The following is a 25,620-nucleotide window of genomic DNA, read 5'->3' as shown; positions in this document are numbered from 1 at the left end:
GTACCAGCCACTAGTTCAGGTCTTGCTAACCAGACCCCTCACCCCATAATCAAGTGTGCTTATGTAATAGCAGGCTCAAGCATTGTTAATAAAAACATTTATTTTTTATTTTATACAGAACAACCTGAAGTCTGCATCATGACTAACAGTTACCCAAGGGTTTACAGTGTGTCCATCTCCACAGGGTGCTGCTGGGCTGGGTTCCACACAAACACAGGCAGGAGTTTTAGGGTACAGAAGGGGCACAACAGGAGTGTATCTCAACCCTTTCTCAAAGAAAAGGTAGTAGCGCATTCTGAGTCACTGAAAATCTGTGCAAATGGGGCTGCTAAAGTGATTACTGAAAGAGCAAGGGAGATGTTGATAAATAAAAGGCCATTTCCTTGTTGCAGGGGATGAAAAGAAGGCCTACTGGTTTTGAATGCCCCAGCCCTAGGTCCATATGATATTCAATGGACACTATGTCTAATCGCAAATCCCTTTCTGTTCAGACCACAAAGAGGCTGGGCATTCCTGAGGCCCTGTTCTATGCTAGAGCATATTAACAGGAGAAACCAAGGTCAGAAGACAGTGGCTTATGTTCCATGGAAGTACAAGGCCTAGTTCACATTGTACTGATAAAGCCAAATAACTGGGAAGACCACAGATCAGACAGACCTGCTGGAAGAGGTCCTTAGCAGAGGCCAGACAGAGAGGCCCAGAGCATCCTCGGCTTGAGGCACAGCAGATATAAAAAGCCTGGAAGGAAACACAATACTCCCAGACCATAATTTTAATGGTAAAGTTTAAAAGGAGGAATAGGATCAAATGCTGAGTAACAGTCATGATAAATACCATGCCTGATAGCGTAAAAAGTTGTTAAAGTGTTTCCAGCTAACCAATAGATCTTGCTAGGAGGTGCTTGTGTTCATGGCAAAAGGCCCTAGGATTTGACACTGCTGACATCAATATGCTTCCTGTGGAAACAAAGGGGGGCCTGGCCCTGGCCTAAATGACTTGGAGGGCTGGTAGAGTGGAAGCAGTAGCTTCACAGAGTGACTGCAGCTTTTCTGTAACCTGCTTCAACCTAAACAAAGAGGAGACGAAGTCTCACTCTAGAGATCTAACCCTGACTACATGCATTATTAGTTCTGGTTGTCCTATAGTTGGTGGGCAACTCATTCCAGGTAGGAGAAGTGAGCTAGAGAGGGAAGATGGGGTCACTGCTGTCTTTTAAGTCTTAATTTATATTTTAACTTCAAATATATTTTCAGTGCCTCAGATACAGTTTAATCTTAAGTCTTAAAGGCCCTTGAAACAAAACAAAATTATACTTTATTTTTAAGCTTGCTTGTTCTCTTATAGTCAGTTTCCCCAGTCTCCCAGTTTACCCTGACTTAGAGTCCACAAACTTCATTAGACCATCTGTGCTCATGGACTTCGGCCTTTCCAGAGGGAAGCCTAGGGCTCTGCTCCAGATGAGCTGTGCCAGCACACCCAGCGCCCTAGACACTCCAAACAGCACCGTGTAGTAGTTCATCTCCGTCATGCCGTAGTACTGTTAAGGTAGGAGAGAAGAGACAGTGGCACACACAAGTCTACAACAACACAAGCTTTAGATACTGTACCCAGTCAGACCAAGCAGAAAGAACACTAGGAAAAGTAAAGCAATTACAGCTCACTCTAGAGTCACCCAGCCCCTGCCACAAGCAACTACAGCAAAGGGCTCTGAGGAAGAAAGAAGACAGAAGAATCCTTGCTCTGGTGGAGCCTAGTGGCATGGCCCTGAAACTCCATCTATTTAAGAAGGGTGAGGCAGACAGAATGCTTGCCATTCCAGACTGAGGATCTGAGTTCAGGTTCCTAGCATACACATTAAAGTGCAAGCGCCTGAAATCCTGGAAACAAGAGGACCCCTTGAGCTTGTCACCAATGGGTAGAATCAATGAACTCCAGATCCAATAAGAGACCCTATCTTCAAAAATAAGATAAGCCAAGCACAGTGCTGCATGCCTTTAATCCCAACACTATGGAGGCAGAGGCAGGAAGATCTCTGTAAGTGGGAGGCCAGCCTGGTCTACAAAGTGAGTTCCAGGACAGCCAGGGCTATATAGAAAATTCGGTCTTGGGCGAGGGGGGAAGCAACAGAGACAGACACTTGACATCAACTCTGGCACCCACCTGCACCTGCACACACATACACATTCACCACCAACTAAGAAAAGTGCCAGGCCTGGTGGTGGGTGCATGCCTTCATTGCCATATAGAGTTCCAAGCAGTCAAGGCTGAGTGAAACCTGTCTCAAATAAGGGCTATGTGAGAGGGTTTGGGTTCGGTGTCCTTGTTCTTATTGGGGGTGATTTTGTGCATCACAGAGAACACAGTGATACAGATGAGAGAGAAAGCAGGAAGATAGGACTCACCTGGAGCAGCACCCCACTGTGAGCATCGACATTGGGCCAAGGGTTCTTGGCCTTTCCTTGCTCTAAGAGGACATTGGGCACAATCTTGTACAGCTGAGCAACCAGCTTAAACATGGGGTCGTTAGGTAGATGTTTCAGAGCAAACTCTCGCTGACAGGAATATCGTGGGTCAGTCTTCCTTAGAACTGCATGACCATATCCTGGGACAACCTGTAAAGGTGAGAAAAATAACAATTGGCATACTCAGGCACAACTTCTTCCTCTTCCTGGTGCTCAAGCAGGACTGTAAATCCAAAGTCAATCTAGGTAAGTTAGAGAAATCCCTGTCTCAAAATAGAAAAATAAAGTAAGGGCTCAGTGGCACAATACTTACCATGAGATGCTGGGTTCAAGCCCTAGCATCATAAAAAAAACAAAAACAAAACCTAAATCCACCAGGGAAACAAAATGAGAAACCACCTTCTTGGCTAATGCAGGGATTGCTTATTTTTTTTTTTTTTCCTGCACATTTTCCCCCTTGAGACCAGGGCTCCAGTTTCTCTCCTGGCTGCTTACCCGTCCTGAGTTGAGTGTATTCCAGATGTAGTCTCGTAATTTCTCATCTGACACATCTTTGCCAACTTCCTTCTGTAGCTGTGTTAGCCAGACAAGCACCTCCTAGATGTTAATTTCAGGGTTGTATTAGAGAAATATCAATATACTCACTAAGGAAAGAATGTCCAGATAAGGGACAGAGCATGTGAGTAAAAACAAAACAAAGAACAGGAAGGGAAAAAAGGACTAGGCTTACCTGATTTGCTAGTCCATGTAGAGGCCCCGCTAGCCCATTCATGGCTGCTGAAAAGGACAGGTAAGGGTCTGAAAGGGCGCTGCCCACCAAGTGGCTCGTGTGGGCACTGACATTACCACCCTCATGGTCACTGTGTGGGGATATATGAAAAACAAGTGTGGATTATGAACCAGAAACACTGCCTTTTCTTTTGTCACATCTTGGCCTTATGGGGTCATAACACCCTGTAGGCAGTCAGCTGATACCTACTCCCTACCTTTACTTACTTCCATGCTAGGGATCAAATACAGAGCTCAAACACATTAAGCAAATACTCTTTTAACACTGAGCTACAAGTTCTTAGACACTGATCCCTAATTAACAATGACGACCAAAAGAGGGAGCTCCTGGAAGCTGAGACACTGCCTCATACTTGTTCTTCCCAGTCAGAGTTAATAATTTCCCTAGGCCTGTCAGCTGTCCCTCCTTATTTCTTGCCTAGTTTCAACCCTTACAAAATGATTTTACCCCTCTGCTACATGTTACTTGTTCCCTGATAATAACTTTAAGAAACTTAAAACAAAACAAAAAACAAAACAAAACAAAACAAAACAAAACAGCAAAAAAGCTTTATTATGACTCTAATATTCTGCCTGCACACCAGAAGAGGGCATCAGATCTCATTATAGGTGGTTGTGAGCCACCATGTGGTTGCTGGGAATTGAACTCAGGGTCTCTGAAAGAGCAGCCAGTAGAATTGCTCTTAACCCCTGAGCCGTATCTACAGCCCCTGTAACTTTTTTTAAGAAACTTTTTAAACGGACCCTCACTCCTAGCCCCCACTGTTGGGCATGGTAGCACATGCCTTTAATCCCAGCACTTAGAAGGCAGAGGCAGGCAGATTTTTATTAATTTGAAGTCAGCCTGGTCTACATGGTGAGATCCAGAACAGCTAGGGCTACATACAAAGATCCCATCTCAAAAAACAAAACAAAAAATTTTCGCATTAATCTAGGCAGTAGGGTATAATTACTAAATCTAAATCTAGCTCACCTGTGGATAGTGAGGTACAAACGCATAAGCTCGGTGAACTGAGCATCAGTATAGCCTAACATGTTGGTAAAATTGTGGGACCAGTCCAGTTTAGAGTCAATGGCCCCAATACTGCTGCCTTCCCGGTAAAGATTCCGATAGATTTTTGCAGCAACACAGGGTAGCTTCGCAATCAGGTCCATACAGTCTTCATAAATCAACTGATGAAAGGAAAGATGGGAGAAAAAAAAAAAAAAAAAAAAAAAAAAGAAAGAAAGAAATTACCCACAAGGCATTTGGCTGTGATATTATTTGTCCTTTGGGTTTACAGTGTGTGCTGGTTATATATTAAGTATATTTCAAGGTATGGAATAATAACCATATACTGAGTAAACTACTATAACCCAGGTTCATAATATCTGCTGTGTATGAACACACAATTTTTCATTGTTTCCTGCCCACTAAATATATGATGACCATTCACAGATTAGGAACTGAGGTTCCCAGACATGGTTATTGAAGTAAAATCTGAACTCTGATGTGGTTAATTGTGGTCTTCTCCAGGATTCTGTAACTTTATACCTTTGCACTAAAGAAATGTGCTAAGAGCCACCTTTACATCTTTAGTTCTTAGAAGTTGTATGTATTATTATTGTATGTGCATGCTGTGCATGCAAGGGGAGTTAGTCATGCGCAGTACACAGTGAGATTAGAGGACTCTGTACAGTCCCCTCTCTCCTGGCATCTTTATGCGGCTTCTGGGGAAAGAAGTTGGGTTTCTAGGATGCGCAAATGCCTTTACCTACTGAGCTATCTCACTGGCTCACATGAATTCTTTATTTCTAAAATTAATTTTCTTTTTTAAAATGATTTATATTATGTACATTAGTGTGAAGGTGTGAGATTCTTTGGAATTGGTGTTACAGACAGTTTTGAGCTGCCATGTGGGTGCTGGGAATTGAATCCCGGGTACTGTGGAGGAGACGGTGCTCTTAAACCACTGAGCCATCTCTCCAGCCCCAATTCTTTTTTTCTCTATATTAACGTTTCAAAGTTAATTCTACATTTTAGCTTCTGAGTCAAACAGTGCTGACCAATTATTGAATAGCAAATTCAATGTTTTAGGTATGTACTATGCTAGATATATTATACAGGGTTATGATACATGTATACTTTGATAGAAAACTTGTGCAGCATGTAGGAGACCTGGGTTTGATACCTGACATGTGCTTAAATTTTTTTTCCCAAAATGTAGGGCTGGAGAGATGGCTCAGTGGCAAAGAGCACTTGTTCTTGTAGAGGATGCAGGCTTGGGTCCCAGCACCCAACATGTTGGCTAACAATGATCTGTAACTCCAGTTTTAAAGAATCAAACACCCTCTTCTGGCCCCCACAAACAATGCATGTATGTAGTACAAAGACTACAAGTGCCCATTTATGTACATAAGTAAATCTTGAAAAATATACCCCAAGGAGAGCACACAACAAATGGATACCAAATGGCCATGTGAAAACATACACATCTACATCATATACACTGAACAGGTCATATATACATATTTAGGAATACACCCACACACCCACACACACCAACAATTAATGAAAAAAGAAGCTATAAATTTGAAAGATCGAGGAGGGATGCATGGGAGGAAAGGGAGGGGGGTAAAGTATAATTATAGTATAAAAAATAAAAGAAGTGGGGCTGGAGAGATGGCTCAGAGGTGAAGAGCACTGGCTGCTCTTCCAGAGGTCCTGAGTTCAATTCCCAGCAACCACATGGTGGCTTACAAACCATCTGAAATGAAATCTGGTGCCCTCTTCTGGCGTGCAGGCGTACATGCAAACACAATATTATACATAATAAATAAATCTTAAAAAAAAAATAATAAAAGAAATAAGCTGGATGTGGTGGCACTCAGGAGGCAGAGACAAGCAGATCTCTGTGAGTTCGAAGCCAGCCTGGTCTATACAATGAGTTCTAGGACAGTCAAGGATACACAGAGAAACCCTGTCTTGAAAAGCCAAAAAAGGATGCAGAAAGACATCCCCCCTTTTAAAAAAGGGTCTTGCATGTATGCAAACCCACATTGTTTGCTGCATATATACATACAACAAACAACAGAACCACATAAAATTTTGATACCTCAGCAATATCTTACAGGTATTTATTATAAAGTATGATATGTTGAGCAGTGGTAGCAAACGCCAGGCTGATCTCTGTTGAGTTCCAGGACAGCCAAAGCCTGGTCACAGAGAAACTCTGTCTCAAAAACAAACAAACAACCCCCCCATTGTAGGAATGGAAAGATTGTTCAGCAGTTAAGAGCATTAGCTGGTCTTGTTAGAGGACCTGGGTTCACTTCCCACATAATGGTTCACAACGATCTGTAACTTCAGCTCCAGGTGATCTGATGCCCACTTCTGACCTCTTCAAGCACTGAACACATGATACACACACATATATGTGGGTAAAACATTTATACACATAAAATAATAATAAAAAAAAATGAAGTTTAGAGTAGAACTATTGACTCAAGGCAATCTCTTCTGTTATTGTAACCTACACAGTAAATAACAATTATCTGTTCTGTTTTTCAAGACAGCGTTTCTTTGTGTAGCCCGGCTGTCCTCAAACTCAGAAATCCACCTGCCTCTGTCTCCCAAGCGCTAGGATTAAAGGTGTGCACCACCACTGCCCACCTATAACAAACATTCAAAAAGCAGGTAAAGGTACTTGCTGCCAAGCCTAAGGACCTGAGTTCAACCCTGGGCTCCACATGGGAGAAGGAGAGAGGCATATCCTGAAACTTGTCCTGTGACTTCCATGTGCACACCCGACTTACAAGAACATGCCGACTCCCCGTCCCAGGAATCTAACATCTGCTCTCCATGGGCTCCTGAACATGCATGCTGTACATAAACTCACAATGGCTCATACAAAAACACATAAAGAAATCTTTAACAGTGTTTGCCCAGCAAGGTGGCACTGGCCTGTAATCTCAGCACCAAGGAGGCAGAGGTAGGTAGATCTCTGAATTCCAGGCCAGCTTGGTCTACAGAGTAAGCTCCAGGAGAGTCAAGGCTAAACAGAGAAACCCTGTCTTGAAAAACAAAACAAAACACAACACAACACAACACAACAAAAAAGATATCTGCCTAGTATACACATTGCCTTTAATCCTTAGCATCTCATAAAACGCTGTGATGGCAATGTCCATAATCTCAGCATCTGGAAGGCTTCAAGGCCAGTCTTGATTGTACAGTGAGTTCAAAGACAATAACTACTACACAGCAAGACCCTTTCACTCCCCCCTACTAACCACCCTGCTTTAAAAAAGTAGTATGTGCAGGGTGAATGTGATTTACTTTCCCTATATGCCTATCTCCACTAACAAAGGAGCTGAGAATATGGCTCAGTCATAAGGACACAAGTTTTGATCCCTAGCACCCATGGAAAAACCAGTGTTGGAAGGCAGAGGCTGCTGGGTCCCAGTCAGGCTAGCCAATTCATTCACCTCTAGTTTCAGTGAAAGACTGTCTCAACAAATAAAGTGGAGCCAGGTAGGATGGCACACACCTGTAATCCCAGCACTTGAGGAGGCAGAGGCAGGCAGATAGCTTTGAGTTTGAGGCCAGCCTGATCTACAAAGCAGAGTCCAAGATAGTCAAGGTTACACTGAGAAACTATCTCAGAAACAAAACAAAACTAAAGAGAGTCTGAAAATAATAAAGTCCTTAAAGAGAGAATTAAATAAAATTAGAAAGAATAGCCACATAAGAATGGAAAAGAGTTTAGAGAAAATTAAACACAGAAAAAGATCTTAAGTTAAAAGTGGTAAAAAAGATAAATGCACATAGAAAATAAAAATAGTCTCCAAAGAAAGGAGAAAAATAAAACAAAGTCTGAAGAAAAAAAAGATGCTCTGTAAATGTGTATAGCAAAATGAAGTCTCTGAAGGAAGGTGAGAGCTAGAGAGAATAAAAAAGAAAAATATTTTTAAATATATCATTTTAAAAAGAGATCAGAAGAAAGCAGACTTAGAGAAGAAAAAAAAACTGAAAAATTAAATGTTAGAGTAGAGGAGATAGAAAACAGACTGGAAAATCCTTTGGTTCAGAATAAGGATCTTCAGAAGAATCCAATCTGGAACCTACAGTGTGACAAAGAGGTCATTCCAGATGAGAGATGCCCACAAAGGCTTAAGCAAAGCGCAGAATGGCAGCATACAGACATGCTGGATAAAAGCTCCAGCTATGAGCCAGCATGGTCAGACTGGATTTTATATTGATACTGTCAAGGGTCAATTACTGGATGAAGGTCAATATACTGAGCTAAGAACACAGACTCAATAATGTTTACTAATATTAAATATTATGCTTAATAATGTTTAATGTCACCTTCGAGCAATGTTAGTCATGTAATAGCGTATGTTGTTTCATTTGTAGACCTTGGAAAATGAAAATATGTGCACCATACCAGATTCATATTTAGAATTCCAATGGCTTTTGTTCTGATTCTGATTATTCTGCCTTATTAGAGATGATAGCCACCTTGGAGATGCCTTTACAGACAAAAGTTGATGATACTCCAGGTTATGTATCCATTAGAATACAATTTTTTGGAGATTGTGGCACAGAAAATGTTACAGATAGATCTTACAATTTTTTCTTTTTTAAGATTTATTTATTTTACTATGTATACAATGTTCTTTCTGCATGTAACACCTGCAGGCCAGAAGAGGACACCATATCTTATTACAGATGGTTGTGAGCCACCATGTGGTTGCTGGGAATTGAACTCAGGACCTCTGGAAGAGCAAGCAGTGCTCTTAACCTCTGAGCCATCTCTCCAGCCCTAGATCTTACAATCTTACAGGACAAACAATTATAGAGATTTAACAGGACTTTAAAGGAGATGCTCATAGAATGGAGGGGGATATGGGATCTCACAGAGCTAAATTAAATGCTTTATTGACTTTAAATGAAACAGGTAGCACAGATGCTGAAAACCACTGGATTATAGAAAAGACTGTTGAATTAGATCAACCTATAAATGTGCTAACTTCAGAATGGAAAGCAGGAAATGTGTTGTGTTGGGGGAGAGCTTTTGTCTTTGTTAACAGGAAGTGAAAAGCTGTGGATTTCTTAAAAATTCATAAAGATTAGATCTGACCGGGGGAGACCTCCTGAAAATCTTGGCTGCAGACATGAAGGGAACAACAACAACAAAAAATAGGTAACATGAATGCTGATCCCTCTTCATGGCAACAGCGCTGAGACTGTCTTCTCTGCGTAGCCAATAAATCTTGTTGGCTACAGAGTCCTCAGGGCTTAATTTTACATGCCATCCTTTCATATGGCATGAAAAGTTAAATTATTGTTTGGCTGTACAGTTCAAATGGGCCTGCTTAAACAAAGAGCAGAGAATCTTGTTAGCTGATTTGTGCACACTACACAGTCCATGTGTGTTAATGCAGAAATGTATTTTAAAAGTTTATGTGTCCCCAATAAATAGAATGGAGAAATGTTACATACTCTTGTTGGCTACAGAGTCCTCAGGTCTAATTATTACATGCCATCCTTTCATATGGCACGGATGGAGATTTATATTACATTTTGGTTATACAGTTCAAACGGACTTATACAGTTTGATGCCGTTCCTGCTCAAGCATAGAACAGAGAGTCTTCTTTAGCTGATTTATGCATACCACACATTCCATACATGGGTTAGTGCAGAAATATCCTTTAATATCCTCAAAAATCTGTATCCAGAGCAACTTCAAAATGGTTAGCTAAGACAGTACAGCCTCACAAACTGTTCTAGCCAGGACTGCAATTAAGCCCTACACTTTCCCATCTCACAGAGACTAGACAGCAAATGATACAGCTAGCTCTCCTAGGACTTGCCCAATATCCCAATTTTCTTAGGACCCTCCAAAAGATGCTGTCGCCTCCAAGACAACAGGAAGCAATTTTAAAAGGACACCCCATTCTCAATAATTGGGGTGGATGGGTTTTGGTCATACAATGGGTGATGGATACTTGTTGTCATTTAAACAGAGTTGGGGGCTGGAGATATGTGTCAGAGGTTAAGAACACTGGCTGCTCTTCCAGAGATCCTGTGTTCAATTCCCAGCAACCACATGGTGGCTTACAACCATCTACAGAGATCTGATGCCCTCTTCTGGCATGCAGGTGTACATGCAGACAAAACATTGCATACATAATAAATACATAAATCTTAAAAAAAACAAAAAACAAAAAAACAGGGTTGGTCACAAGTTGTTCACGGTCTTGGTCAGAGAGTTAACAAAGTAAAGGATGTTAGATTCAGGGATCTCTTTTCCTCTTTCTTTTTCTTTCCTCTATCCTTGTCTCCTATCTAGTGTTATGGAGAAAGAGGAGGAGGAGGGATGGAAAGAAAAAGGGAGGGTGATCTTTGTGAGCTTGAGGCCAGCCTGGTCTACAGAGTGAGCTCCAGGACAGCCAAGCCTAAAACAGACAAACTCTTTGTCTCTCTCTCTTTTTTAATTAATTAATTAATTTTACATATAAGTGTGCTCTATCTGTAGATCATTTGCATGACAGAAGAGGGCACCAGATCTCATTATAGATGGTTGTGAGCCACCATGTAGTTGCTGGGAATTGAACTCAGGACCTCTGGAAGGACAGACAGTGCTCTTAACCTCTGAGCCATCTCTCCAGCCCCAACCCTTTGTCTCTTAAGAAAAGAAAAGAAAAAAGGTGGATATAGAAATGATAGAATAAAATGGCAGATTACTGAATCTACTTTTAAATTAAAGAGCATTCAATAAGCCAAATATTTCATATTGATACGAATTAAAGTTTATGTTTTGCTACAACATACTACATATATATGTTTCAAGTCTTGTTTAAGGTATTATACCTATGCAACTCATTTACAAATGCAGTATGAAGATAATTAAGAAATACAAGTTAGTGACCAGGCGTGGTGGCACATGCCTGGAATCTCAGCACTCCGGGAGGGCAGAGGCAGGCTTCGTCTACAAAGTGAGTATAGGACAGAGTCCAAGACAGCCAAGGCTACACATACATACATACACACACACACACACACACGAAAACCAAAAAGAAAAAAAAGTTAGTAGTCAATCAAACTTATGGTCTTGTTAGGTACTAGTTAACTACAGAACTAACCTTTATTTATATTCTTGTAGATATTTTTAAAGTTAATCAGATAGTGAAAAGCTAAAAAACAATGTTTGCCTATTCAGATAATAAGACCATTTATATAGATAAATGGTCTTCAAAAACTTCAGAAATATTCAGAATAAGGCATTTAAAAATGTTTTAATAATAAAAGACCTTTATGACAGACATGTCTGCTCCTGGCAGCACCCCCATTCTATTTCAAAGATGATGGGCACTGAAGAACCTCCATATGAAATTTGCTTCTAATATGGCAAGTTAGCCCTTGCCTCAATGTCAAACAGTGAGATGTCCAAGCTTGGACAAGTAGGACAAAGAGGTAGACTTCTGAGCTTTGCCAAGACAAGGTAGGCAAATCCTTCATAGAAAATTCTGTCAAATGCTGGACAGAAGACCAAAGATGATGCCCCAGCATTGCAGAGAATGCTTAGGTGACTGTCCGGGCAGTTCTCTCTGCCATTTCTATAGTTTTGGAAGCTGCTTGCTCTGCACTTCCTGTCTATTCAGGTATTATTTATCCTTCTCAGGTCTCTGACAGGGTTGAAAACTAGATAGTTATGGAAGTTCAATTTGTTAGGGAATCTAAGAAAATGAATTAGGTCTAAGAAGATATTTTTCAGTTGATAAATGAAAGTTATCATAGAAAATGATTCAAGTACAGAACTCTGAATTCACCAAGATATAACAGATAGCATAGTACTTCACCAAGGTTGCCAAACACAAATGAACTAGACATTGTGAATGTAATTCTTACCTGATTAGGTTTTTTTTTTTTTTTCTTTTTTTGATTTTTTGAGATAAGGTTTCTCTGTGTAGCCTTGGCTGTCTTGAACTCACTCTGTAGACCAGACTAGCCTCAAACTCAAAGAGACCTGCCTCTGCCTCCCCAAGAGCTTAGATTACAGGTGTGTGCCACCACAACCGGCTCTTATTGTATACAGTTTATGTATAAATAAGAGAAAGAGCCTTTTATTGGATAAAAAGGGGGAGATATTGGAGCATTTTTCCCCCCTGAGACAGGATTTCTCTCTGTAACTTTAGCTGTCCTGGACTTGATTTAGAGCCTAGACTGGCCTCAAAGTCTGAGCTTTGCCAAGACAAGGTAGGCAAATCCTTCATAGAAAATTCTGTCAAATGCTGGGACAGAAGACCAAAGATGATGCCCCTGCCTGCCTCTGGCTCCCTGAGTGCTGGGATTAAAGGCGTGCACCCCACCCAGCTGTTGAAGGACGTTTTGTGCACTGTGTATTCAACTGATGATTTCTGTACCCAGGGATCTGGTTGCCATCTGGACTGTGGAATTGTCATTATGATGAAGCATCTTCTCAGTATTTTGTGAAATATTGTTCTCTATGACCTTCTGATTGGTCATATAAAGAGCTGAACAGCCTATAGTTGGGCGGGAGAGAAAAAGGCAAGACTTCCAGGCTCAGGAAGAGAGAGAGGGTCTCAGTTGCCTGGGAGAGAGTTACCATCGGAATATGGATGAATGAGGTGTCAGGGCAAGACTACAGGTAATGGACCACATGGCTAGAAATTAGGCCAAGGCAGCCTAATGGTTGAGTTAGAACAGCTCAGAATCTGCCCAGCTATAGTGCCCTGAAGCTTTTTAATGAATAATAAATAAAGGCCTCTGTGTCATTATTCAGAGCAAGGGCAGGCACAGAAAAACCTTACATTTACATTTTGATCCCTGGTATCCATATTGTATAAGGTGAAAATCAAATCCTCTAAGTTGTATTCTTTGAATGAATGCACAAACAAAAATCAACAAATAGGATGAAAGGGGAAGAAACAGAAAAAGACAGAATGATAATGCTCTATTTATGTTTTTAATAAAAAACAAGTCTACCTTTTTTTTTTTCCCTGTGTAGTCAGGCTTTGTAAACCAGGCTGGCCTTGAACTTAAGAGAGATCTGCCTGTCCATGCCAGGCTAAGTCTATCTTACAGTGAACTTTTTTAGTGTTGAGGACTGAACTTGGGCCTCAGTCATGGTAAGCATGTGCCATGTGACCCTAGTTTCTAACACTTTAGTGGATTCCTGGGGTGACTCAGAAGGGCTCTTCACATTCAGGTGCTCTGAACCCCACTACAGCCCAATCACCCAAGTCCAATCTCCTACCTCCCAGTATTTAGTTCGATGAATTCCCTCTGCATATGCCCGGGCAAAGTTACTCTCACTGTTGAGGGCTGTGATGGCTGCGCTGAGCTGAGACATGGGGTGCAGATTGGTAGGAAAGTTGTCCAGCATGGTGACCACATGAGAAGGCAGAGCTGCCCTTTTTGCCCACTCTTGTGAGAGCCATGATACCTGTGAAAAAGGAGATATGCTCAGAAAAATACAATAGCAATACCCGAGTAAAGATAATCAGCAGGGTTCAATACAACCCACTTAGATTCAGACTCTGCTGATTTCTTCTCAAAGCACTCTATTAATTCTAGCTACAGCCAGATGAGGATTAAATTGTTAGGATTAATGAAAAGCAAGGAAGGGGGGATGGGAAAGGACAATGTTTTTGGCTATACCTGTTCCTCTGTTGGCATCTGTCCAGTTACTAGTAGCCAAAATAAGCCCTCAGGCAGGGGTTCTTCCCCACCCTTAGCCTTAGGGAGCATTTTCTGACATTCAGGGATACTATAGCCTCGAAAACGGATGCCCTTGAAAAAGAAGAATGAGAATTACAACCAAAGTTATTAATCTATCAGTCATATAAGTGGTCCTAATTATAGCAGACGTTTCAGTGGGTGAACACACTTGCCACTAAGTGTGTGGCCTGAGTTTGCTCCCTGGGACACACACAGTGGTGTGAGAAAACTGACTCCTACAAGTTGTCTTCTGACATCTGTCATATAATGTGGCACTTGTACCTGGGCACACACACAATTAAAAATATTTATTTATTGGGCTAGAGAGATGGCTCAGCAGTTAACACTCACTGCTCTTCTAGAGGACCCATATTCAATTCCCAGCACCCACACCTTTCTGTAACTCCAGTTCCAAAGGATTCCACACCCTCACACAGACATACATTCAGGCACCAATGCACATGAAATAAAAATAAATTAAAATAAGTAAGTAAACAAATATATTTATTGAGCCAGTAGTGGTGACGAATGTCTTTAATCCTAGCACTTGGGAGACAGAGGCTGGTGGATCTCCAAGTTTGAGGCCAGACTGGTCTACAAAGTGAATAGCCAAGGCTATACAGAGAAATCCTATCTCAAAAAACAACAAAAAATGTATTTATTTGATAAATATTCGTTGACTTTAAAATGTTTATATTTTTTGAGACAGAATCCATCTATGTAGCCCTGGTCAGCACAGCACTGAATTCACATAGACCCTCTAGCCTCTGCTTCCTGAGTATTGGGATTAAAGATGTGTGACGCCATATCTAGATATTTTTCTTTCTGACAGAGGGTTTCTCTGTGTAACAGAGCCTCCTGCCTCTGCCTCCAGAGTGTTGGGATTAAAGTTCTGTGGCACCACAGCAGGCTATTTGTATTATTTTTAATTGTGTGCATGTGAGTATGTGAGTCTGTGTAGATGTACAGGTGAGTGCAGGTGCATGAGGTATCAGATTCCCCACAGAACAGGAGTAAGAATTGTTTAATGAGCTAACTGACGTGAGAACTGAGAACCAAACCTAGATATCTGTAAAAGTAGTATGTGTTCCTAACTGCTAAGCTAGGAGTACCTCTAGTACCTGACTAGTACCATAAGTGTAATTTTCTTTTTCAAAGATTTTATTTATTTTAGGTATGAATGCTCTATCTACAGGTATGCCTGTATGCCAGAAGAGGACATCAGATTTCAGTATAGGTGGTTGTGAGCCACCATGTGGTTGCTGGGATTGAACTCAGGTCCTCTGCAAGAGCAGTCAATGCTCTTATCCACTGAGCCATCTCTCCAGCCCCATTAAAAATTTTTTTTAAATTTATTTTATGTAGATGAATGCTCTATGTGTATGTACACCTGCCTATCAGAAAAGAGAATCAGACACCTGTGTACATGGTTGTGAGCCACCCATGATTTTTTTTTTAAATTAAGAAGTAAAAGCAAAAAAAAAAAAAAAAAGAAGAAGTAAAAGCAAAAACCAAACCAAACCAAACCAAACACAAAACCAAAAAAGGCATAAGCCTTGAGTTCCATGAGGCCAAGGATACAGAGACCTAGCTCAAAAAAATAAAAAAACCAAGACCACCAAAAGAGAACCAAAATAGAACCCTAGTATTTCCCACTGTTAGTTCTCCACGTATTTCCTTCTGCCTTTGCTCTTATTCTGCACTTTGACCTCCTGAAGAGAAAGTGTGCTCTTCAAGTTGTTCTGCTTACTCACACCTACTCTGTACTGTGCTGCTCAGTCTTCAAACTGGTCTCCGTGGTCAGAACCCACTGACAATCACTGAGGGATGGTAGTGTCTTACCTCATCAGGATCAAGAACTGATGTTTCATACACAAGTCCTTTCATGCCTCTCATGCCACCATACATCTAAAGGAAAAGGTTGACCAATTGTCAGAACGACTCAGACTAGAGGTGGTTACAGCTTCATGAAACCCACAGAGGACATTTACTCTCTTTGTAAGACTACACTTAGAAGGCAGTTTCTGCGGGTTTAATTTCTACAACTGGACCAGCATGTTATCAATGACAGTTATTACTGTTTCCTTAATATACCTACCTTTGTTTGCTTCCTTTTCTTAACTAGATTTTGTTTTTTTCTCCCCATATTCTTAACCTCCCCCCCATTTAATGCTAATTTAAATGGAATTAGTTTTATTATGGGCAAAGCAAAGGAGGCAATAACTAAAAACTGTCAAGTATCCTAAGCTACATAGAGGGTGTACTGGGGCTGCACTGAGTGGCTGCCACAGCATCAATCAAAATACAGTACTGGCAATAGCTAAAGAGTTAGGAACAGAACTAGAAACTACATTCATCTTTGTCATAGGTGAATAAGGTTAGGTTCAATTATTAAACTTACAGAAAAGAAACAGTCTGTAATGAATATCATAAATCCAACACTTCATTATCCAGCAAATACTTTTGAGCCACCAGTAAAAAAAATATACCTTTGTGGCACACACTGCAGGATTACTTTTCCCACCTAATAAAGCACAGCCCTTACCATGTCCACAGTGATTTGGCCCACCACTGTGTTCCCATGTTGCTGTCTGAAGGCCTTAATTCTGGTCTGCTCCTTAGGTATCAGATTGGCCAGTACATCTTTCAAATTCTAGAAAAAGAAATAGAAGAGTTAAATGATAAAAAAAAATTTATAGGGTTTCCCAGAGTAGAGAAGGTATGTGAAAACTACCTGCTAGACATGGAGAGAAGGAAATGGAGAGCTTCATTCTGCAGAGATGAGATTATCCTGAATATGGACAACTGATGTTCATGTAATGATTAAAAAGTCAGAAATGGTAGGTGCATGCCTATAATCCTAGCACTCTAGAGGCTGAGGCAGAAGGATTAAGCAAGGCCACCCTGTCTTAGGAGTTAAATAACAGTAAATTTTATATCACTTATTAATTATGAGTATAGTTTAGTGGTAAAGTGCCTTTCTAGCACATACAAGACCCTGCGCTTAATGCTCAGTATTACAAAAATAAAGAGGGGACGTGATCATTTGCTATTTCCACAGTACTACTCCACTGAATAAATTACTTCTTAAAACAGTAGTAATAATAATCACAATAATCATAATTATTGGCTAATTCTGACAGATCTAGGATAATAAGGCAAGTAGTTGCCAAAAACTGTATCCTGAGGTCAGACTGCTGAAAGGATTCTGCACCCTTTCTGCAAAATCTTACCGTGGAAGAAGCACTGGCATGCCGGGCGGCAAGGACAAGACAGGATGAATTCTGCAAAAAGATGAGACAAAAATCCTCATTAATACCCTCCCTCCTCTGTATAAAGGAGTTCCAGCGACTCAATCTCTCTCTCCTTTCATGTGGCAGACTTAATTCTACTTCTCATAGTCATAGGATCACTAGATTTCCTTAAAGAGCTTCCTGGGCAACAGTGTTATAGAGTACCTAGTCCATCTAGACTTAACTGTCCATAGTCTGAGTGGCCGCCACTGGCAATTACTGAAGCTGCTAAGATGTCTTATCACTTACTCTTCAACCTGTCCAATTCTTTTACAATAACATTCCTAACCTTTCTGGTTTAGGTTATTTTCCAGAGAATCAGATAGGAGCAACCAGGGTGTTACATGTTGTGATTATACAAAATGCCAATTAGAACTGGTACAAACTACAATCATGTTCTGTCTTGCACCCTGAAAAGAAAAACAGAAAAGGATCCCCCCCCCACAACCTGATCATCCCTTCTGTTTTTTTTTTTAAGACAGGGTTTCTTTGTGTAGCCTTGGCTATACTGGACTCTGTTTCTATACCAGGCTGGCTTCAAACTTACAGATATCTGCCTGCCTCTGCCTTCCCAAGTGCTGATATTAAAAAAAAAAAAAAAAAAAAAAGTGTTAACTCTTCAAGTACTAAGACCATGCATGCCCAAATCTCCAGTATTCTTATAAAAAGCCAGACTTCAATACTGAATTGTAGCTACTTTGTTAAATTACTAGGCATTTTGTTATTAAATAAATGTAACCTCTACATTCTTTTCAGAATGTTTTTGTTTTAACAGATTTAAATCCATTTCTATCCATAATTAGTATCTTGTAAAAATACAGGTTGTTATAAAAAAGGAAACAACAACAACAACAAAAAAAAAAAAAAACCAAAGAACATCCTAACCTGTACCCTGGCTCTACATGCACACATACCCACATACTTTACACATAGTGTGCATCACACACAATAATTTCAGAACTGTTAAATAAACTACAGGAAATAATTTGTATGAAAGCACGCAGGGGAGCTGGAGGTGCCACTGAGGCTGAGCAGTTAGTCATACTTGCTCTTACAGAAGACCCAGCACCCACATAGTAGCTCACAAACATCCATTAACTCCAGTACCAGAGGATCTGATGCCTTCTAATCTCCATAAGAATCAGGCATGCAGACAAATCACTCATATACATAAAATCTTAAAAAGAAAAAAACAACAACAAAAAAACCAAACAAACAAAAAACAAAAACTGGGCATGGTGCTGCAGACCTTTAATCCCAGTTTTCAGGAAGAGCAACAAAGTGAGTTCCAGAACAGTTGGGGCTGTTTGTTAAACAGAGAAACCCTGTCCACAAAAACAAAAACAAACTTTGAAACATGTAAGACACCGATTTGTGCTTGGTAATAAATTCAATACTCATTTCTTTTTTAAAAAAATTTATTTATTATGTACACAGCGTTCTGCCATCATATTATATAGATGGTTGTGAGCTACCATGTGGTTGCTAGGAATTGAACTCAGGACCTCTGGAAGAGCAGCCAGTGCTCTTCACCTCTGAGCCATGTCTCTAGCCCCAAAAACTTGTTTCTTATAAATGCATTGGCCTTGTATAGCATGGTGGTGACATGCCTGTAATCCAAGCATTATAGAGGCTGAAGCAGGAAGACTCAAGCTGCAAGCCTGGGCTACAGAGTGAACCCATGTATTTAAAAAAGAAAAGTAAAAAGAGTCAGGTGTCACAGCCACAACCAGTAGTGGAAGGGACCAGAAATTCAAAACCAGCCTCAGCCACATACCATATCCAGTTCGAGGCTGCCTGAGCTATGTATCTTGAAAGAAGAAAATAAAACAAAAAACAGAGAATTGTATTGGCTATAACAGGAAGAATCAGTTATACCCTACTAGGAAAGGGTGAATGGCTAATTCCCTTTGGCAACAAAACAGGATATTAAAAAAACCCTTGATTTTCTATTTTTTGTGAGGGGTGTTATTTTTGAGACAGGATCTCCTATGGTACAGGTTGTTCCTGAACTCACTATATATAGGCAAGGCTAGCCTCAAACTCCTGGTTTCTTCTGCCTTCTATCAGAGTGCTGGAATCAGAGGTTTGAGACAGGGCTATTACTCTATAGCCAAGGGTATTCTGGAGCTCAGTAAATAATCATGTTAACCTGGAACTGTGTCTAACTCCTGCCTAAACCCTCTAAAATCTGCACTGGCAGCACTAGCAACTCTAGAAAAGTGGTGCTTGAGAACTGTCATCCAAGCCACACACACCTCCATTCAGATACCCAAAGGTTTCCACAGAGAGCTGCAGAATGAATGGCTTCGTACAGTAGACTCAGGTTATTCTCACTGATGGAACAGGCAGATTATAGACTTCTGAGTCACTCTTAAACTTCTACCTCCCAGCTCCTCCCAATTCTGGAGGTGTGGCAGCAAATTTCGGCTTCTGGTTACTTCCCACAAGTAGTCACCTCCTAGAACAGCAGCTGTCAGGCAAATCAGGCAGTTACTTCACTCAATAGGTTAGTTCCTCCATAGGAAGAGCTGAAGAGAGCTGCTAAAGCCTAGTGAATAATGGTTCACAGCCAGGGTTTTCTACAGCATGGAAGTGTAAGTACCACAAGCAGTAAGAGGCTTTTCCAAACCCAATATCATATGCTGTTAACCTTGAGTTTGCTCATTTTATTTATTTATTGAGAGAGGATCTCATGTAACCCATGCTGGTTTTGAATCTCTGTTCCTCCTGCTTGACTCCTGAGCGTGGGATTACAGGTGTGCCTGTTTTATACCCTTTTAGTGTTTTCTACACTAAAAACAGAAGTGCTGATGGCACACCCTTTTAATTCCAGCACTTGGAAGGCAGAAGCAGAACCAAGAATTTAAAGCCAGCCTCAGTTACTCGGAACCCTGTCTCAGAGAAACTCAGACAAGGAAAACAAAAACAAAACAAACACACTGGCCTAGGATAAAGACTCTTCTGTTTCCAGAATCAGGTCAGAGAACTAAGGCCAATTACAGCCTGTGTTTCATAATGGTCATGCTAGAAGCTGGCTGGCAATGTTTGGTCAGGCCACTCCTAATAGGAGCAAAGTAGTCCAGATTTTTATACTGCCTTCTTTAATACTAATAGGAGTTATCTTAACAATTCTACCTGTCAAGCCAGGAAGTGGTGGTGCATGCCTTTAATTCCAGCACTAGGAGGCAGATTTAGGCAGATCTAAGTTTTGAGGCCAGTTTGGTCTACAGAGTGAATTACGGGAGAGGTAGGGCTACACAGAGAACACCTGTCTCCAAACCAAACCAAAATGTCATTTTCCTTTAAAATTTTTATTATATTATTTCTTATTTAAGTGTTTGAGACACACACACACACACACACACACACACACACCATGACTTTGGTGTGGTGGTCAGAGGACAAATTCCAGAAATTGGTTCTGTCTTTCCACCACCTGGGAACTTGACTGATCAGGCTTGGTGGCCAAGTACCTTTACCTGCTGAGCCATCTTTCTGGCTCCTACCAATCACTCTCTAACAGCATCTTGCCTACACATCCACTTGATTATTCAGAGAGGAAGTCTATAAGATATTACTCAGACCTCAGAAAAGGGCTTAGTTTCCAAAATAGAGAACAAAAAAACAATACTCTTTTGTTTCAGCAGAATCTCATTTTGTTCTGTTAATAAAGTACTTTTAAAATTGTGTATGCAGACAGGATCTTACTGTACAGCCTTGGCTGGCCTCAAACTCATCTGCCTCTGCCTCTGGAGTGCTGGGATTAAAGTTAAGTGCCAACATGCCCAGTTAACACATTTTATTTCTTTTAGTTTATCTGTGCACCCAGGTGTGTGCAGATGTTCGTGATGGCCAGAAGAGGGCAAGGATTGCATAGACCAAGAGTTTAAGGCAATTGTAAAGGCACACAATGTGGGTGCTGGGAACCAAAATCAGGTCTTGTACAAGAGTGGCTCATGCTCTTAACTGATGAGCTATCTCTCCAGATCCAATTTATTTTTTTTAAATTATTTAATATTAACTTTTTATTACTTTTAATTTAGAAATTCATCCCTGGGCTGGTGAGAAGACCCAGCAGGTAAAGGCACTTGCTGCCAAACCTGAGGATCTGAGTTTGTGGAAGAATCAAAACATTAACACACACTAATTGTCCTCTGACATCCACAGGAGAACTATGTGACAGGCACCCAGACACAAATAATTACAGACAATGAATGTATGTGACTTGTCACCTTAGTACCTTCTTGGAAATAATGATTTCCTCACTTCTACTAGGTTTTTTTTAAAACAAGTTTTAGCTCCTAACACTTTGTTCCAGGGTTTACAAGAACCCTTTCTTAAGTCATGTGAAAAAAAGAAAAAATAAACCTGGGTGTGGTGGTCATGCCTGTGATCCCAGCAACACGTATCAGTTCAAAAAATATAAACTATGAGCCAGGCGCTGTGGCTTACACCTTTGATCCCAGTACTTGGGAGGCAGGGGCAGGATTTGTGAGCTCTGGCATGGTCTATAAGGCTGAGTCCCAGACATCCAAGGCTACACAGAGAAACCCTGCCTCTAAAAATAAACAAACAAGCTGTCAGATTCCATCCCATTTCTCTAGAATCACAATCTATCATATTAGCAAGCATCCCAGATAATGGGGACTAAGAAGACACTGCTAAAGCTGCCTCATTGCTTTAAATCTCACACTTTAATTCTTTTTCCTTTTAAAAGTACTGACATAGGCACAAGAAATTACTATGTGGCTTTGTGTGATCCAAGTCTGATTTCTATGCATTGCATGCTCAGATTCAAAGAACCAGAAATGCCATTGATTCCTTCTCTGCTTTTAAGACCACACTTCTGTCCTTGCTGCCTTTCTGTGCCCATGAATGCTACCAATTAAAGGCCAGTAGGAACAAACAGACATCTCACAATTAGCATTAAGTTCCACTTGATCAAGGAAGGTAAATGCACAGAGATCAGAGCCTTGCCTTCCAAAGTTTGGGGTGTTAAGCCTATTTCACAGGAAAAAATGATTTTGTTTTGTTGAAATTAACTTCAGATTAGGGTTTATAAAAATGTGTAGTAGCGCTGAGCATGGTGGTAGCACACCTTTAATCCCAGCACCAGGAGGGAGAGTCAGGTGGATCTCTGTGAGATTGAGGCCAGCCTGGTCTACAGAGTGTATCCAGGACAGCCTAGGCTATACAGAGAAACCCTGTATGGAACCCCCTCCCCCCAAAAAAGTATAGTGGTACAGGCATGCCATATGTAAGTCTGCACTGATCTTTTCAAAGTTCTAAACACCTTAATCTAGAAGTAATTCTTACTGATAACAAAATTCCTTTTAGATAGGTATGATGGTAAAAGCCTGCAGCTCCAGTACCTGGTACAGAACGTGGGGATCAAGGGAGAGTTCTTGGCCAGGACTGGGTTACATGGTGAGATTCTCAAAAGAGAACAAAATTCCTTTTAGATAGGGCTGATTAAGCAGGCTAACTTCTAAAACTTGAAGGTGACCTGGTGGCCCCAGTCCAATTCCTACGCTACCTATACAAACCCAGATGACCCCTGAAAACCAAGGACAAAACCAAGCTCAAGTATGATATGCAAGAGCTACATATCTACATATTTCCTGGCCAAGATCTATTTCTCTATCTATAGGTCTTGATAGAGCTTGGGAGGAGGGGAAGGTAAAAAATAACAATCCTTTTAAAAGTTGTTTTTTATTGCCCCCCCCCAAATGGTCTTATGCAGTCCCAGGCTGGCCTGAAACTTTTGGGACTCATGGAAATCAGCCTGCCTCTTCCTCCCATGTGCTGGGATTAAAGGCATGTGCTACCACTGCCCCTCTTTAATGCCTCTTTTACTATTAAAAAGTAAAACTGAGTAGCCATGACTAAGCACACAGGAGGCTAATTTAGAAAGGTCAGCAGATTAAGAACAATGCTGATGTGCTGAAAATCTCCTCAGAATCTCATTTAGGTTGCATGGCCCTCACTGAGTTCTCCTTGTTAGGCCTTGACACTTTTATGTGTTTGTTTTTTTGCTCTCTCCATGTGTTGTCTGTGCCAGAGCAACTTTAGGTGTCTTCCTCCATTGGTCTTCACTGTCTCTCATTGCTAGACTGACTGGCAATCAAGACCTGAGATCTCATCTGTCTCCATTCATCCCCCAATCCCAGGGCACCTGCTATATCGCATGTGTAGCCATACATGGCTTTAAGGTGGAGGTTAAGATATGAACTCAAGTCTATGCTTGGGGTTCAAGCTTAATGAACTCACTCTGTATGGAGTCCAGGTTGACCTTCAATTTGTAATGGTCCTCCTGTTTGTTTTACAGTTAAGAGCATTCTGGGCTTTGCTGCTTTTTTTTTTTTTTTTGCTTTCTCTTTGCATAGCCCTGGAACTTCTGTAGACCAGGTTGGCCTCCAATTCATAGAGTACCTGCCTCCGCCTCCTGAGTGCTGAGATTAAAGGTGTGAGCCTCCACTACCTGGCTGGCTTTGCTGATTTTAAGAGTAAACTTCACCCTTTTTTTTGGAGGTAGGTTAGCATATAGCTCAGGCTGGCCTCAAACTCATTATGTAGCTGCTGTCTCTACTTCCCAAATGCTGGGATTACAGGTATGTACCATCACACTCAACAAAAGGCAAACTGAGATTAAGCATGCTAGGCTTCTAAAGTTTCCAAGATCCTCAATTCCATTTTTTGAGACAAGATTCTGTGTACCTGCTTTGTAGACCAGGCTGGCCCATCAGCCTGCCTCTGCCTCTCAACTCCATTTCTAACATAAAATAGTAACAGTACACAAATGTGGCCCAGGTAATCCCCCACCCCCGAAATTTGCTTGGGCTTAAGAGATAAACTCAAAAGGTAATTTCAAAGGCCTTTTTCAAGTTCACTGTTGTTCTAGACTATCTGGTCTGAGTGAGCAGCTCTGACATGATCTAATTATAGGTCCACCACTCTGCCAAAACACTGTCTAGAACTTTGCTTCATTTCCCAAGAGGTTTCCTTACCAATTCCCCGGCAGCAGGAGTAGCAACAGCCAAGACAAGGACCCACCATGCAACCAGTCTCTACCTTGTTGCTGGGGCTCAGAACCCCAAGATAACCCCTATAGGTTCTGTGGTACATCTGAACTACACATTACACACAGCAAGTCAAAATCATTCTAAGTATTCTCTTTCCTTCAGGTGTAGTCCATTTCAAGCTGTCTACTGAAGAGAAAACCTAAGATCTTTACAGAAGCCAAGGTAGTTTGTGAGACTGTCCCCACGTGGATGAGAGCTGAGAGTCCCTCAACAATGGTAGGTCTCTGTTTAAAGGGCCAAGTTATGCAGAGCCTAAAATTAGAGTTATTATTTGGATTTGAATTTCCGAATTTAAAAGGCAAAATGTCAAGCTAAAGGGTCACTAAAATAAGAGGAAGCACTGTAAGTAGTCGAATCGGTCATGTGACCTTGGTTGGTGTTACTACGTCTTGCTTGTCTTGGAAGAACAATCTTTCTGGTTCTTGCTCCAGTCTAAGGATTCGCAATCATCAGGTGTAACAGAAATGCCCCACCCGATCCAAGCTCCTCCTATATACAGTTAAGTCTAAGAGTCTCAAGGACAAAGAGGAGCTGGGGGCTCTATTCCTCTAACACAACTGAAACGGCGGTGTCGTTAAAGGTTTCAACTGAAAGAAAAGGATAACAGGTCCAGACAGGACTCACCCCGCAAAAGCACAGCCCAAATTAGCCCCGGCTCCAGCTCTGGCCCAGTGACAAAGTGAGCACGGTTGTTCACCCCCAATTCTCCAAGCAAATTCTTCCCCTAACTCCGGGGTCACGCCACACCTGCCCTCCCTGGCCTTCCCGCCGGGGTCACGGCATCCCTCAGTTCCACCACGGATGCTGTGATGTGACAGGGAGGCAGGCCTCCCTCCGGCCGCCGGGGGCTGCGGGCCGGCGCAACCGACGTTCACCTCGGGGCCGGAAGGGCAGCGCGGCACATGGCTCAGGGGCTCCGGAGGGCTGGCGGCCCGCCGGGCGCCGGCCCCTTTAAGGCGCGCTGAGCGCCTCGGAGCCGCAGGCCCTCGGCCGCCTCAGCCCCACCCCGCGACGACGCGCTCGCTCCTCCGGCCGCTCACCTTGGCTCCCCAGAGCCGGGCTGCCGCACTGAGCAGAGCCATGGCGGGCGCACTCCGGGACCCGGCGGGAAGGGAGCGGAGGGAAAGAGCTGCAGCTGTGACGGGAGCGGCCGCCGCTGTGACAGAGACCGCGCCAACCCGCGGACAAGGTTGAAAGGAGGCAACGGAGGGGAAGGGTGGACGAGCCGGCTGAGGTGCCCAGCCCAGGGTCCTCAGCGAGG

General features: G+C 41.8%; 1 protein-coding gene and 1 non-coding gene across 3 annotated transcripts; both read right to left on the bottom strand.

The window, feature by feature from the left end:
* Positions 1 to 80: 80 nt before the first annotated feature.
* Positions 81 to 25,620, bottom strand: Cs (citrate synthase). Of its 2 annotated transcripts, none has more exons than XM_021654796.2 (11): positions 25,400 to 25,620; positions 17,215 to 17,265; positions 16,527 to 16,634; positions 15,824 to 15,889; positions 13,922 to 14,053; positions 13,518 to 13,706; positions 4,225 to 4,424; positions 3,193 to 3,322; positions 2,958 to 3,059; positions 2,403 to 2,612; positions 81 to 1,537 (listed from the first exon to the last, which is right to left on the bottom strand). In XM_021654796.2, the coding sequence occupies exons 1-11, from the start codon at positions 25,439 to 25,441 to the stop codon at positions 1,367 to 1,369; spliced, it is 1,401 nt and encodes a 466-aa protein (XP_021510471.1). In that variant the 5' UTR covers positions 25,442 to 25,620; the 3' UTR covers positions 81 to 1,366. The 2 variants fall into 2 exon arrangements, with proteins under 2 accessions (XP_021510471.1, XP_060227552.1); XM_060371569.1 differs by lacking the exon at positions 25,400 to 25,620 and adding an exon at positions 24,984 to 25,202.
* Positions 17,592 to 17,721, bottom strand: LOC132649130 (U8 small nucleolar RNA). The gene has a single exon (XR_009587560.1). It is a non-coding gene; the product is annotated as a U8 small nucleolar RNA (small nucleolar RNA).

The sequence above is a fragment of the Meriones unguiculatus genome, chromosome 18 (genome assembly GCF_030254825.1).
Source record: "Meriones unguiculatus strain TT.TT164.6M chromosome 18, Bangor_MerUng_6.1, whole genome shotgun sequence".
Lineage (NCBI taxonomy): Eukaryota > Metazoa > Chordata > Mammalia > Rodentia > Muridae > Meriones > Meriones unguiculatus.
Note: the sequence above shows the minus strand (reverse complement) of the source record. Positions and strands in the feature narration are given on the sequence as shown.